The sequence below is a fragment of the Sturnus vulgaris genome, chromosome 2, assembly GCF_052056855.1.
Source record: "Sturnus vulgaris isolate bStuVul1 chromosome 2, bStuVul1.hap1, whole genome shotgun sequence".
NCBI classification, from domain to species: domain Eukaryota; kingdom Metazoa; phylum Chordata; class Aves; order Passeriformes; family Sturnidae; genus Sturnus; species Sturnus vulgaris.
In genome coordinates, this window is record NC_142244.1 from 39,504,690 (window position 1) to 39,518,179 (window position 13,490).

The 13,490-nt window shown below is 39.6% G+C and overlaps 1 protein-coding gene across 5 annotated transcripts in view; it reads right to left on the bottom strand.

The window, feature by feature from the left end:
* The window catches only part of NOX4 (NADPH oxidase 4), a 106,241-nt gene that overhangs the window by 33,644 nt on the left and 59,107 nt on the right, over positions 1 to 13,490 (bottom strand). For all 5 annotated transcript variants that reach the window (XM_014877515.2, XM_014877511.2, XM_088159350.1 and 2 more), the window contains one exon: positions 9,533 to 9,614. In XM_014877515.2, the coding sequence (XP_014733001.2) occupies positions 9,533 to 9,614 (82 nt within the window). The remainder of the gene's footprint in view (positions 1 to 9,532; positions 9,615 to 13,490) is intronic.

Below are 13,490 nucleotides of genomic sequence, written 5' to 3' on the forward strand. Positions count from 1 at the left end.
AACCTTGGAAACTCGCAGGAATTTTGCTTTCCTAAGACTTTTTTTGAGTATTTTTTGAAACCAGAGAGGATACAGAGAACACTTGTAACTTAGGTTATCATTTCCATACTGGTCAAGTGGACTTGGGTAAGAAGATTGACCCTGATGCTGTGGGGGTTTTTGGAGTAGGCAGCAATTTTGCTTTATACAAGCTCCCAGGGGAATGAGAAAGTTTTAGATGTTTGGTTTTAAATGAGAGTTTGAGTCTACATGATTTTCAACCCCACACAAATTTAATTTAAACCTTGTTTTATAAAGATACCTTGACAGCAATGGATAATTAAGGCATAAAGCAAAGTGTTACGTGAAAGTTTTAGGCTCTAAAGCAAATGACTTTCATATCTTTTCTTTCTGGTTGGTGCCTATAAAACACCTTCTCTCATTGCATTAAGGGAAGAAAAAATGTCACCACATTCTTGTACAACAGAAACGCTTGCTAATCACCTCACTTGACACATGTGATGCCTCACATTAGGTGCAGATGCTTAGACTAATAATTTTATGCAAACCTGTAACCTACAAGATTCTTCTATTTAAAAAACAACAACTAGGAACTCTGAATATCACCAAATTTATCTTCACCATCCAACGAATCAGTACACAGCTTTTGTGTTTGGACTTATCTCCAAACTTTATTTAGTCTCCAATTCTGTTTGTGAACAGCCTCAGCCAGCTGATTAGGCAACAATCAGAAAGGATTTGGCAGCTAATATCACGGGCTGTTGCAGTCCTGCAGCTGCTAACAATGTTTTCCAGCTGCCAGCTGTCTGGCCATTCAAAAGCACTTGTGATTCGTGCAAACCACTTGACAAGGTCATAGAAGAAGTTTCCTTGGGGCTAAGATTGGCCCACTGCACACAATCAACCAGCAGCCAACTCCTGTCCTCATGACTGAGGATAATTAACATCTACAATAACATACTATAGGATGAGACAGCTTTTCCACCACTGCCAACTTTTACTTCATAGTTCATTTTGACTTCATAGTTCTGAGCTAAGCTCTGGCCCAGATGCTGAGACAGCTTCCTCCATGAAATGGGGCTGATGTGTTTATTCGGGGATGCTCAATTCAGGGTGGTCCTCTTGGCATCCCCCAGCCCAGGTCTCCTACATACTTCTCCGAAGAGACAGGGAATGGCTGTTAGATCAACATGGGCCTGTTGTCGCCTCTGATTATCACCAAGAGTTCAAAGGCCAACATGTTTCATGAAAAAGAAATGTGAAATGTCTCCCTTATATATACATTAAAGAGCCTGACTCAGAATTGAACCACTCCACCAGTGCCATGCACCAAAGAACTGCTAAAACTGAAACGTGGGCTCCTGTCCTGAAAAGAACAAACCATCCTTGCCCATTTTATGCAAAACTAGAACATTGTAACAGCCTCCTTTGCCTTTAATGTTTGTGCTTTCCTCTCTTCTGCACTATTAAAGCATGAAGAGGCACTTGTGGTATGCCTGAAATGCTTATCTGACAGTTTACCTGCATCTTCAAACCTATTTGGCAATTGGCCAGAACTGCAATGAGTGCTGATAAATTTCTACCATTGTTAAAGACCAGGAAGTACATTTATGGCTTATGTCTTACATGAAACACAAAGAATGACATGGCAGGCAGCTTTTTTTTTTTTCCCTCCACAGGTATACCATTGCCCATTTTGCCCTTTATTATAGCTGGAATCTTTCTTTTCTCCCTTTTCCACCAACATTTACTACCAGAAGACCAATCAAAGATGTTGCTTCTTTTATCAGTTGCTATGAAAGAAAACAGCCTTGGGGTACCTCACTGAAAGAATGGGGCCAAGAATAAAAATGCTAATGTGCAGGTAGGCTATAGGAGTGAATGAATGGTGCTGCCCCCTTTTATCCAGAGTCACATGGATCTACAGAACCACGGAACCACAGAGTGGCTGGAGTTGGAAGGGACTTTTGCTCAAAAACCCCCTGCTCAAGCAGGTTCACCTGGAGAAGGTTGCACAGGACTGCTGCATCCAGGAGGAAATTACTGCTGTCAACAACCAAAACTCCTTTGCATCTCTTTTTCTTCATTACCAGAGCCTGGTGCTTGGATTTCTGTAACTATGGTAATTGTGAAACTACTTTTTTAAAACTAATATAAGCCATTATTTTTAAAACTATGATAAAATTGGAAGAAGGGATCATTTTAACTCTCTTACATAATGAATCAAAGAACCTCACTAAGAATTTCAGCAAACTACTATAACTTCTGTTTGAGTTGTTTTAAAAAAACATCCCTCAGGATATCTGGTGGCAGATACTTCCCCATAGTCTCATGATGCTGTTCAGTAGTAGACATGTATGTATCAATGAATTGGCAAGCTTTTTCAAGAACCATGCTCATAGTCCCAGACAGCCAAATGAAAACCAGCTCTAATGATTTGTCTTACCCTATTCACTGAATGGCTTCATCTCCCAAAAGTTGTGAAAGGTTTAATCATCTTTTATTCTCAATTTGCCATTTCCCATTCTAAACTGGGATTATCACAATGTTTTTCATAAAATAGTTCATGCCTGCCAATGAGCCACAACTATCCTATGATAAACAGGTAAGTTCAAGTAGAATTCTAGAATGTTTGGTGCTTAAAAGAGAATACATATTCACACGGTGCTTCAATTTTACATGTATGTTGCTGCACAAATATCTTTTTTTTCCTCCCCCACATCTTTCTACGTAGAAAGATTTGTGCTTGTGACTTAGATTTCAGGTCTGAGCCCTGGTGAAATTAGCAGCAAAATTCCCCTTGACTTTAAGGGGACTGGTTCACTCTGTGCTGTTGTTACATGAACTTGAGGCTTCTGGAAACTGAACAAAAGTGTCTTTATTTTGCAAGTTACTGCAGAACAAATATAGCCTACGTCTCAAGGAATTTATGACCCATATATTAGTTTAAAATGTAGTCCTAATATTTCAAGACACTGACTTGGTCCCGTTTGATATTATCTGGATGGGTCTACATCAGTTCTTTGTCGAATCTGAGCTCAAAGATGTAACACGCAGTATGAATTACTGTCCTCTTTCTTTCTGTTTTCATTTTGGTTTAAAAAAAATTTGATCCAATCTTGCATTTTTACTCCTATAACATGATTGCTCTTTCTAATGAACAGCCACCAGCTACCCCATTGCTACTTTTCTTTCAATTTTGGAAAAATCCCCAATGACAGGTAAATGCACTTTACTTAGAACGGAGGTTTTATTGTCATGGAGCTCAGCCTTGCACTGGTTTGTAAACTCTACAGAATAAGGTGTTTTCACTGCAAAAAGTCACATTAAAAACATTTTAAAAAAGAGACAAAATCTTAACCCCCTAAAAATATTCTTCTCTATATACAGCTCGAATTTCTTTTAAAGGTCATCCCAGAGTCCTTAAGCAGGTTTCTTTTTTTATTCAAATCATCGAAGTCTCTTTTTTAACCAAGTCATCAAAAATCTCTGAAACTCAGGTTTCTGAGGACTCTAACTGATGATGAGATAGTTTGCTTCTAGCCTGCATTTTGAAATAAATCTTGGAGCATTTCAAAACCAGTAATTTTCATGCTTCATGTACAATGCATTAAAAGTGCTTGTGTGGGCACTTCTGAAAGGCTCCTTCATTTGGCACCTTCCCATCTGATTTCAGCATTATGGGCAGGCCATGTGTTTTCACAGTGGAAAACAGGATGGATGTTATTTCAGATGAGAGAGCCAACTGCACACAACTGAAAGGGCTGTGGAAGACCTGATTTCTATTTCTGGTCTCATCCCAAGGAGAATTGTTCCTGGATGACGCTGGTAACTCACAGAGTCCCATGCCTCAGTTTTTCCTCTATAACAAGAGGACATCTTTTGTAAAGGACTTCACAGGAAGCCTTTCATAAAAAAACACTCCTTAAAAGTTCTCCACCTCTTTTTTAAATTAAAATATCTCTTTGCCTTTGCAATGGAGACTCGATCATGAACACATAGGTCATGATTTTTCCCCTTGAAGAACATCAGGGAAGATGTTGCCTTTGTTTCTAGTGCAAACTGAACTGGGTTTCTAGGCCATGATCCTGCTAGCTGCTCTTGTGCATGTTTCAATCTGTGATTCAAGGGAATCCCAGTGGATGCACTGACCGAGCAGCATCACTTCCAGCAGCCACAACTCACTACTTTCTTCTGTTAGACACAAATTATTTTTCCTCTAAAAAGAAAAATGTTCTCAAGACAGCTGCAAATAAGACAGAAGTTTTATTCCTGAGGTATAATTTATGAAATTTTATCTGTTTCTTGGCTCAGATCTCAAGCTGTAGGAAATTGCCACAGATCCATTACAGATCCATTATCATTAAAATGAATAGCAATTGGGAACCAGAAGACACAATGGTTTAGGGAGGGCACTAACTTTCTGCCGTCTACTTGTCTAGACTTCTCCATGATGAGAATTGAATAACCCCATTTAGCTTTGTTTGAGCTGAAACTTTTCAGCAGCTTTTCAAAGATGACCTTCACAAATACGTATTTGAAGATGCATACATATACATATATATCAAGATCCTGTATTTTCCGGGATTTTTCATGACGTGAAAATTACCAGCATTTTTGTGCATATGCAAGAAGACTACCCTAATTTATTGTGAATATATGCCAAAGAATTGTTTGTAACTTTATCACTGATAGAAAGTAAATGTATTTGGAATATTATTTCATCATACCTGCTAGGTTCTAAGTTTTTTCCTGCAAATTTCAAGACATTGTCATTCCATTTAAAGAATAAGATTGATTTCTTATACAGTCAAATTTATTAGTTTAGATTGTCTCCTTATTTGACTATTAAGAAGTGCTGTAATTTCACTACGTGCACATTATGGAAACAGTCACCAAAATTTTGTTTTTCTTCATGCCTGCCTTTTTCTTTCTTTAAAAAAAAATATATATTTTGTTTATTTTGCTTTATTTTGCTTTATTTTAAAAATAAGTAGGTATATTTTTGAAAGGTTTAAAAATTTTGGGAGAGAGACCTTTTTAGCAAGCCTTACTCTGCAAGAAATTATTATTTACTTTGTTCAAGAGAAGGGCAAGTTTTAAACTGACCTCCACCCTTTTGTATGGAGGTGTAATTTCAGATGATACAGGACTTTCTTGTTCAGCAGAAAATGGTACAGTGAGATGGCAGAAACTGGAAACTGAAGTTAAAAAAAATTATCACAGGTGAAGTAACTGATAAATGAAACAAGCTGATCTAAAGGCTTGTTTGAGTTTTTAACATCTCAATTTGATTCTAAATTCCTGCTCTGGCTGAACGAAAAGCTTGCTGCAGGGATTATCAGTAATGCTCTATGGCTTATGTTAAGAAGGGACTCAAATTAGCTGGAACATTAGCTGGAACTGCTCCTTCTGTTCTTAAAATCTCTGAATCATCCAAAAACTTTTTTACCAAACTCACAGAAGATAAGAGTGAAGACTACAAATATTTCTGAAGGGGAAAAAAGAGAAGCAAATAATCCCTCTAAAAAAACCACATATTTATGTGAGGATTTCAGCAATAACTTGAAAATATAAAGGACAGCCCAACTGTCAAGTTACTTCTAGACAGAAAAACCTGTAATGCCAGTAGCATTTCTGGCACATCCCTCTTTAAGTGCTGTTTTGTATCGTGTCAGCTTCCTTCCTGCCTTATTCACCCATCAACCTAATTTCTCACTCTTGCACTTCTTTTCATCACTTCCCTTATCATTCTGTTCTTTTGGGTTTGTTTTATTCTTTTGACATTATCAGGCCCAGTGAGAAGTGGTATTTCTCCCTGGCACTTCAAGGCAATTGCATATCCTTCCCCTGTGCACACAGCACAGGCAGGCAGGAGCAGAGTGGAGTCAGCAGGGAAAGACCCCAGACCTCGAGGGGATGGAGCAACCTAAACCCTGGCTGCCACTAACCATGCTTCAGCAGCAATCCTGTGTAGCCTTTGCTGCATTCTAGCAGTTCTTGCTCTTTGTGAGTGAAACTGTGGAAAAAAACACGTAGGAATGTAATCAGCAAAGTGGGCAAGCAAGGAAAGCGTGAACTGGATACCAACATGAGAAAAGCTCCTGCAGAAATGTGCTAAATGTGAAACACTTAAAAGTTTTTATGAGATACAGAGGCTGTAATGCTCATTTGAAAAGTAAGGAGTCGGGATAAAATTTGTTGCAAAAAGTTTGGTTTGCTGACAGACCTGATTGTGTTGATGTAACTCCCCCCAGTGACTTCAGCAGGCTTGTGGAGGGAGGGAGAGCAGGACTGAGCTGCAGATACGTCTGTCACTTGTTTTGTGTGCAGAGGGTTTTCCCACGTGGCTACACTCAGCAGCAGCTATGCACCCCAACCCATTTGGCTGCCCACAGCTGCAGGTTTATTCTTAGATTCAGGAATGTGAACCCTTGTGGACATGGTAATGGCCTCATGACAGCAAGGAGACAGGTTTTCCTCTCAAAATATTTCTTTTTGTGGACAGGTCAGTTTGTGGATGAGGTGGATATGGGAGGTTTAGTCACATCTGATTCCTGAACCACATTAGTCACTTGAGGTATCAAAAAGAGTTGCCAGAATGAACAGCTCTTGCTAGCTCTGTGAGATGTAACTACATGCAGTGCAGTGTGTTTCATTAAAAGCTCTGCTCCAGGCATGAGACTGAAGCACAAGGTAGAGCCAAGCTCCTTCTGCTCTGCAGCCCCGTGAGGGCAGTGAGAGGACAGCCCTGCAGGCTGGGCTGGCTGGCTGGGTGCTGTCCCCATGTGCTGGCAGAGCACTGCACCCCAGCCCACAGGCCACGGTGACCAGTGGTGATCATGATGCCATGAGACTTGCAGGCACACAGTCAACAAGACAAGGTGATGTGTTCTGTGGCTTTGTAAGACCTGATCTTTGTAAGATCAGGCCTCTCTGTAGCCTCCTCTGCTTGCCAGAGCAAGTATTGGCTCCATGGCTAAGGCAAGGTTATCCAAATAAACTCCTGCAAACACAAGGACAATAAAAAGATCTCACACTTCTCCATCAACTAGGAGGGCAAAGCATGTTTCTTTGACACATTTATCCCAGAAAACACAGGAAAATATCCACACATATTCTAGAAAATTTCTCCCAGCCATTCCAGTGCATGAACATCTCTGAGAACAGGCACCCAAAATTATCCGGCTGTTACCTGGGAAAGAGTTCAGGTCTTAATGTAATAAATGAACAAGAACATAATTCAGGCAAGAACACCAAGGTTTCTATTTCTTCCAAACGTTGATGGATTATAGTTTGCCCATTTAGCCTTTAATATTTATTGCAATGATTCCGAGCATCCTGAGTGGTGCTAAACATCCTCCTATCCAGTCTCCTTCCTTTGGACATTTGTCTCTTAAGTATGTGAAAACTTTTATCCTTTCTACCTACTAAGCCCTGCTTAGTCAACTATTCAGCTAAGTCATTACTAAGAATACTCTTCTATTTTTAACCTTCAATATTCTTAGGATTTCTTTAATCATTACAAGCTCCAGTTTGTGTCCTATGACAACATCACATTAAAATGATCTTCCTGCTCAGATCCTAATGCAGCACAACCAGCCACTGCTCAACTGAAGTCAATGAAGGGACACTGATTCATGAGATCTGTCTCTTCATTACCTTAAGTTCTGTTAAATGACCCTTCAGTGAAAATGAGAATAGGAAAGGTGAAAAAATCATATGGGAATAAGACAAAAAATATTATGAAGATAAACAGGTTTTCTACTTTGCTGAACACAAGTACCTTGCTCAAAAGACAATTTCCCTGGGGAAATTTGGATATGTCGATAGTGTTCAACCAGTTTCTAAATGAGCTGCAATATATGATAAATTTCTGTAACATTTGCACCAATTAATGATGCTATAAACAAGAATCTATTGCTTTTAAGAACTTACACAAACTTCTTTTTGGTTAGGTGCCAAAATTTGGCTGACTTTTGTAGGTTAGAGGAATCAGTCAACCTTCTCAAGTAACATGGCTGAAAACAGTATCCTTTTTGAGACACAAAGCAACGCTATCTTCAAACAGCAGCAGAGCTCCATGCAAGCTCTTTGCTCTGTGATCTTTAAAGAGTTGAACATATCCTCTGTCAGAAGACAACAGACAACTCATTTGCCCATGAATCTGACATTGTGTAATATTATTAGGAGACTTTTTGCCAAGAAAGCTAGCAATAAATTGAATGTAATGAAATGGAAAGTCAAATATCTTAGGAATGATTTATATAGAGATAAGTCTGTTCTTTGGGGAAGGACAACGAACTGGTTTCTCAGACCAGTCTGACAGAGTCCATATCAAAATTCAAATAATCTAAGCCAAGCAAAGCATAGTACTGCCAGGGTAACAAAGGATGAGGAGAAAAGTAATAATTCATGGAAGTCTTAATGAAACAAGCAGATCAATCCATACACATAAGGTGCCTTCCACTGTTTCATATATTGTACCTCCAAGTGTTCCAGTAATATAGTGACAACAGACAGTGCAAACAAGAAATTTAGGGGGATAAAACTCTGTCTCTCTTGAGGTCAAAGCAAACCTTCACCATTTTCAGAATCAGGATTTCATCCTTGAGTGCTTTTATTTTCAAGCATTCACACTCAGCCTCTCTAATTGTCTGCTCTTAAAAAAAAATTGTATTATCAGATTGAAAGAGAATCTCTAGCTTCACTGACTGCTTATCTATTTCAGAAACCTCCTAACAATAATAACTAAAATAATTACTTTGCTTGTTTCCATCATCATTGAGGGACTGTCTTCATACATTCTTCCTTCCATCTTCTCCCTCTGTCCACCCTGCACTAGCATTCTCTTATTGTTCATTCTGGTCAGGATTAATTTGAGGACTATTTCTTCTTCTTTCTCCTTCACTGACCCTGTTCAAGATGAAAGTGACTGTTTCTTCTAGTCAATAAAACAGCTCTTCAATACAAAAGAGCTTTTATTGTTTCACTCAGGTATGTCACTTGAAAAAGAAGAGGTATTGTCCAGGATACAAAATACATTCAAGACCTCCTTAACACTCAACACTACTCTTTCAATCCCTTTAGAGATATAGGCAAGCATATATCCCTAAAAAAGGCAGAAAAAAAATGTTTCCTAGTATTTGCAGGCTTTCAGAGGAAAGCCTGTCAAAATTCAAGGGAATCTGTCACCATAAATGATGGAATTCCAGAAGACAAGAGTGGGAATTAGCCTGACAAAACATCTACCTGTGTCAACAGAGAAACAAAGCTCCAGCAGACACTGATCCAGGCAAGTCAGCATCTGTGCTCCACCACCTCCCCCACCGACAGCTGAGCGTGCCTGCCATGCGTGTCTGCTTCTCCTCCACACCACTCAAGACTGCAGAGATCAGTGCTAGCGTGGCTCCCTGACAGCCCTGCCTAAGGACTTTCCTCCAAAAGCATGTACAGTGCTATAAATGCTTCACTCTCCCTCGCTGCAAATAGATAAAGATTTTATTTCTCCCAAGAAGACAATCTTACTTACTTGGGATAGCGTCTCTGCTGAAAGATGGGCAGAATCTCTGTATCTTGATTTGAATGCAGAAGCAGTAAATCCCGAAATCTCTCTGTCAGGACAAAGAAAAGAAAGAAGAAAAGAAAAAAAAAAAAAACAAACCCAGACTGTGACTCTGCATTATAAGTTCAGGCCACAAGTAAGCAAGCAGTAATATCAGTGAATTCTCTTCTCCAGCAATATTTAACAGAGGACAAAACTAAGCGTGAGGGACTAAAAATCACTGTTTTCTGTAAAACCTTTTAATATTTTAAAATGTCTTTTTTTCTTAATTCAATACTGAATTCTAGTAGTGCCTATAGGTTTCTGAGGTCTGCACAGAGGTCTTCTGGGTATCATGCACAGCCAACCATAAACAGTCCCTACCTTGAAGAGCCTGGTCTAAACAGAAAGGAGGAGCCCCTAAGAATTCACCAGCTACTCAAGGATCACAGTAGTCAAAACAAACATAGATTAATTCATTTGTAAAAATTAAACTGCAGTACAAATCCTTCGGTAACTGACTCAATGTTTTTAAGGATAGTTGGAAGAGTGGATTGCTTTTTTGTCATTGTTACCTATTTCAAAAACTGCATGATAGAATTATCAGCAGGAGATAAAGCTTTTGTAACTTAATTTCACTGACCACCAAATGAAGGGGTGGTTGTAGTTTGCATAGCTGCCTTTCTCTTAAGCTTTTCTCTAGAGGTGGTTAGACACAGTCAGTCAAGTGGGATCTGTGGAGCTTCTATCAGTCCAGATTTCTCAGTCGTGAAGGATTGAAACCTCCTCAAAATTCAGGGATAGAATAGGATTTCCCACTCAGATCAAATTCCTTCAGTACATCCCATAGTTCTCCATAGCATGGGACATGCTCTGTTTCCTAATTCCTTCCATCACCTGCAACTTTCACTGTTCTACAGTGGCACAGAACTGATGGCCTTTCCACTTCCTATCCTTCCTTCAGTAGTTTATAACTCTGGATGAAAGTCTTCAGCTACAGGTATTATCCTTCTTTTGCTAAACCTCAGTTTGTAGCCTGTGTACTGTGTGGCAGCTGTAGCACAGATTTCTCTAAACTAACTCTCTTCCATGAAAGTTTTCATTCTGGAAACTGAACCTTAAGGTAAATGTAAGTCCTCCTGTTCTCAGATTCCTATGTGCCTCAAAATATCCTCTAACAACAAGTTTATGGATAACGAAATTACAGGACAAAAACCCATTTAATTTTATGTAATATTCTGTCATCAAAACGAAACTCTATTAATTTGAATAAAATTCTGCTTTGTAGCCTCTTAAGTGGAAAGAAACACATCCAAACCGTACTTCATAAAGTAGTAATACCTTGAAAAAAGCACAGTTTTCCAGAAAGAAAACTTTCTTGTTAAGGCCTGTTTTAAAGGTCAACTGTCTCACACCTCTAGCCTTTTCTCAGCTGGCTAAGATGTATTGCAAACATCTTGGATAAGATACCAGGATCTGCCAGTGAAGAAAGAATGGCTCATCTTTGTTCTTTTATTTCTACATCTCTTCAATTCTGAAAGAAATAAGCACTCCTACCTCCAAAATTCTTCTTACATCTTCAAAATGTAACTTAGTTTCCCTTTACCTAACTAGAACAAAGAGCAGATGTGGCCAAAAAGAAGTGCAATAAATGCAATACTATAAAGATGAAAGTTAAAGCCAATGAGTACCTTTCAGGAAACAGCCTGCTCACTGTCTTGAGGAAAATGCCATTACACTACTTCTTGACCTCTGCTTGAATTTTAAGGAAGATGGAGATATTTGCTTTTCTTTCAGTCTTCTGGTACATGGCAGTAGGCTGTACACCCACATGACCTATCATCCTTAAAGATGATACATTACCATCTTCAAAAGCCAATGGACAAGAACTGAAAGGCTTCAGAAAGTTTTCACTGATTAAAATATCCCCTCACTATGAGCTAGCACATTCACTTCCACCTCTGCTTCAGTAATCTCTCCACACAACCCAAGCTACGTTGCAATTCCAGACATCCTTTACAAAAGCCTTAATCCGAACAACAGCCTTTGTGTGTGCCTGGTGGAGGAATGGGAAGAAGTTTACAATGGCAAACACTGAGGACAGCACTTATTTCCATGGCTTGAGGGATTTTGATCTCTAGAACATGGTGTGAGACACCATGATTAGGGATCTTTGTGGTGGCACAGCTAATTTACTTTTGAGAGCCTGTAACCAGGGGTGACAGTGATGTAAAACAAAGAGAGACACTTCTTCCTCAGCTCAATGCTGCACAACACCACATCACAGTAGGTGACTAAAGCTGGTTTCAGATCTTGGTAAAGATCTGTGACTCTCTGGGAGAGACAAAACACATCTGCGTGAGTGTGCAGATATGTCCTGCCCCATTGTTCCCTCTGAGATGGATATCACCCAGGCAGAGAGCCATACTCCATCTCTATCTCCTACTCTGTGACTTTTTCTTGTGCTGCTGCCCTTTCACATTGATCAAGGCCACCTGGCTGCACTCCAGTACTCAATTCAGAAAGCAGTGATCTTGAAAATATTTTGAATGGTAATGTGACAGGGCTGGCCAGTGCTGGAGCAAAAGCAGCCAAGTTATGGCATCTGAAATTGGCCTGAAAAGTTTTCCTACTAGATCTTGTTTTAGTTAAAGTCATCCTTCCCTGCCCCTCCCCCCCCAACTCTGGCAAATTTCCCAGGCAGATGTATTTTCTTTTCACCATATGACTTTACTCATTTTTCCATGTGGCATGGTTTAACCTCAGACAGCAACCAAGCCCCACACAGCTGCTCACTCACTCCCCCCATGGTGAGGGGGGAGAGAATCAGAGGAGTAAAAGCAAGAAAATTCATGGGTTGAGACAAAGACAGTTTATTAGGACAGACAAGGGAAGAAATGATAATCATGGCTGTAAAAATAAAAATAATTAGAATACACAAAACAAGTGATGCACAATGCAACTGGCTCTCATTTGCCAACCAATGCCCAGCCAGTTCCTGAGCAGAGGCTCCTGGCCAGCTTTCCTCACTGTTTATGCACTGAACATGATGCCATATGGTGCAGAATATCCCTATGACCAGTTGGGGTCAGCTGTGCCCCTCCCGACTCCTTATACCTTCCAGCCTTCTCATTGGCAGGGCATGTAAAGATGAAAAGTCCTTGTCTTAGCATAAAGACTAGCTGGCAACAACTAAACATCAGTGTGTTATCAACATTATTCTCATCCTAAATCCAGAACACAGCACTGTACCAACTATTACTACAAAAACCAACTCTGTTCCAGCTGAAACCAGGACATCATAGAAATACGGTAGTGTTGCACCTTATCTCTACTCTACAGCTTCTCCCAGCACATTGACCTCCATGCCCTGTAAATCCTCTTAAGAGAAATGGCATGCAGGAATCTTTAGGACTGATTTGTCCCATGGGACCATTCTGGACTCATGTCACTTTTCAGGTCTATGACATTCTCCTATTGCATGTATGTGTGCATACAAAGTCACTCTAGTACAAATGACACTACTGCCTTTAAGGACCATCCATCGAGGTGCTGAGGGAAGTGACAAGAGCTTTGGGAGCTACTGACAGCACAGGTGCTTTCGGTGCTCTTACAAAAGTAAATATGAGAAGACTAATGCTTTACAAGAAAAGGCTTTTCAATTCACAAGAACAAAGTCACAACGATAGCTTCCCAAAGGGGTAAGAATTTTTTCAGAAACCTAAGACCTTGTTCTAATTCATGCTACAACAAATGAAAGACTTGAGAACTAATGAAACCAAAAATTATGGCATTTTAATATTATTTTAGTTTGCAATCAGTAGTTGATCAATACAACTAAAACAAGTCACAATCTTTTCATTACTTGGATAATTTTAGAGAGGTGTCTTCCAAAACTGAGTCCCTTTTCCTGTGATGCTTTTGTCTAGGTGTTGGTCTGATTCGT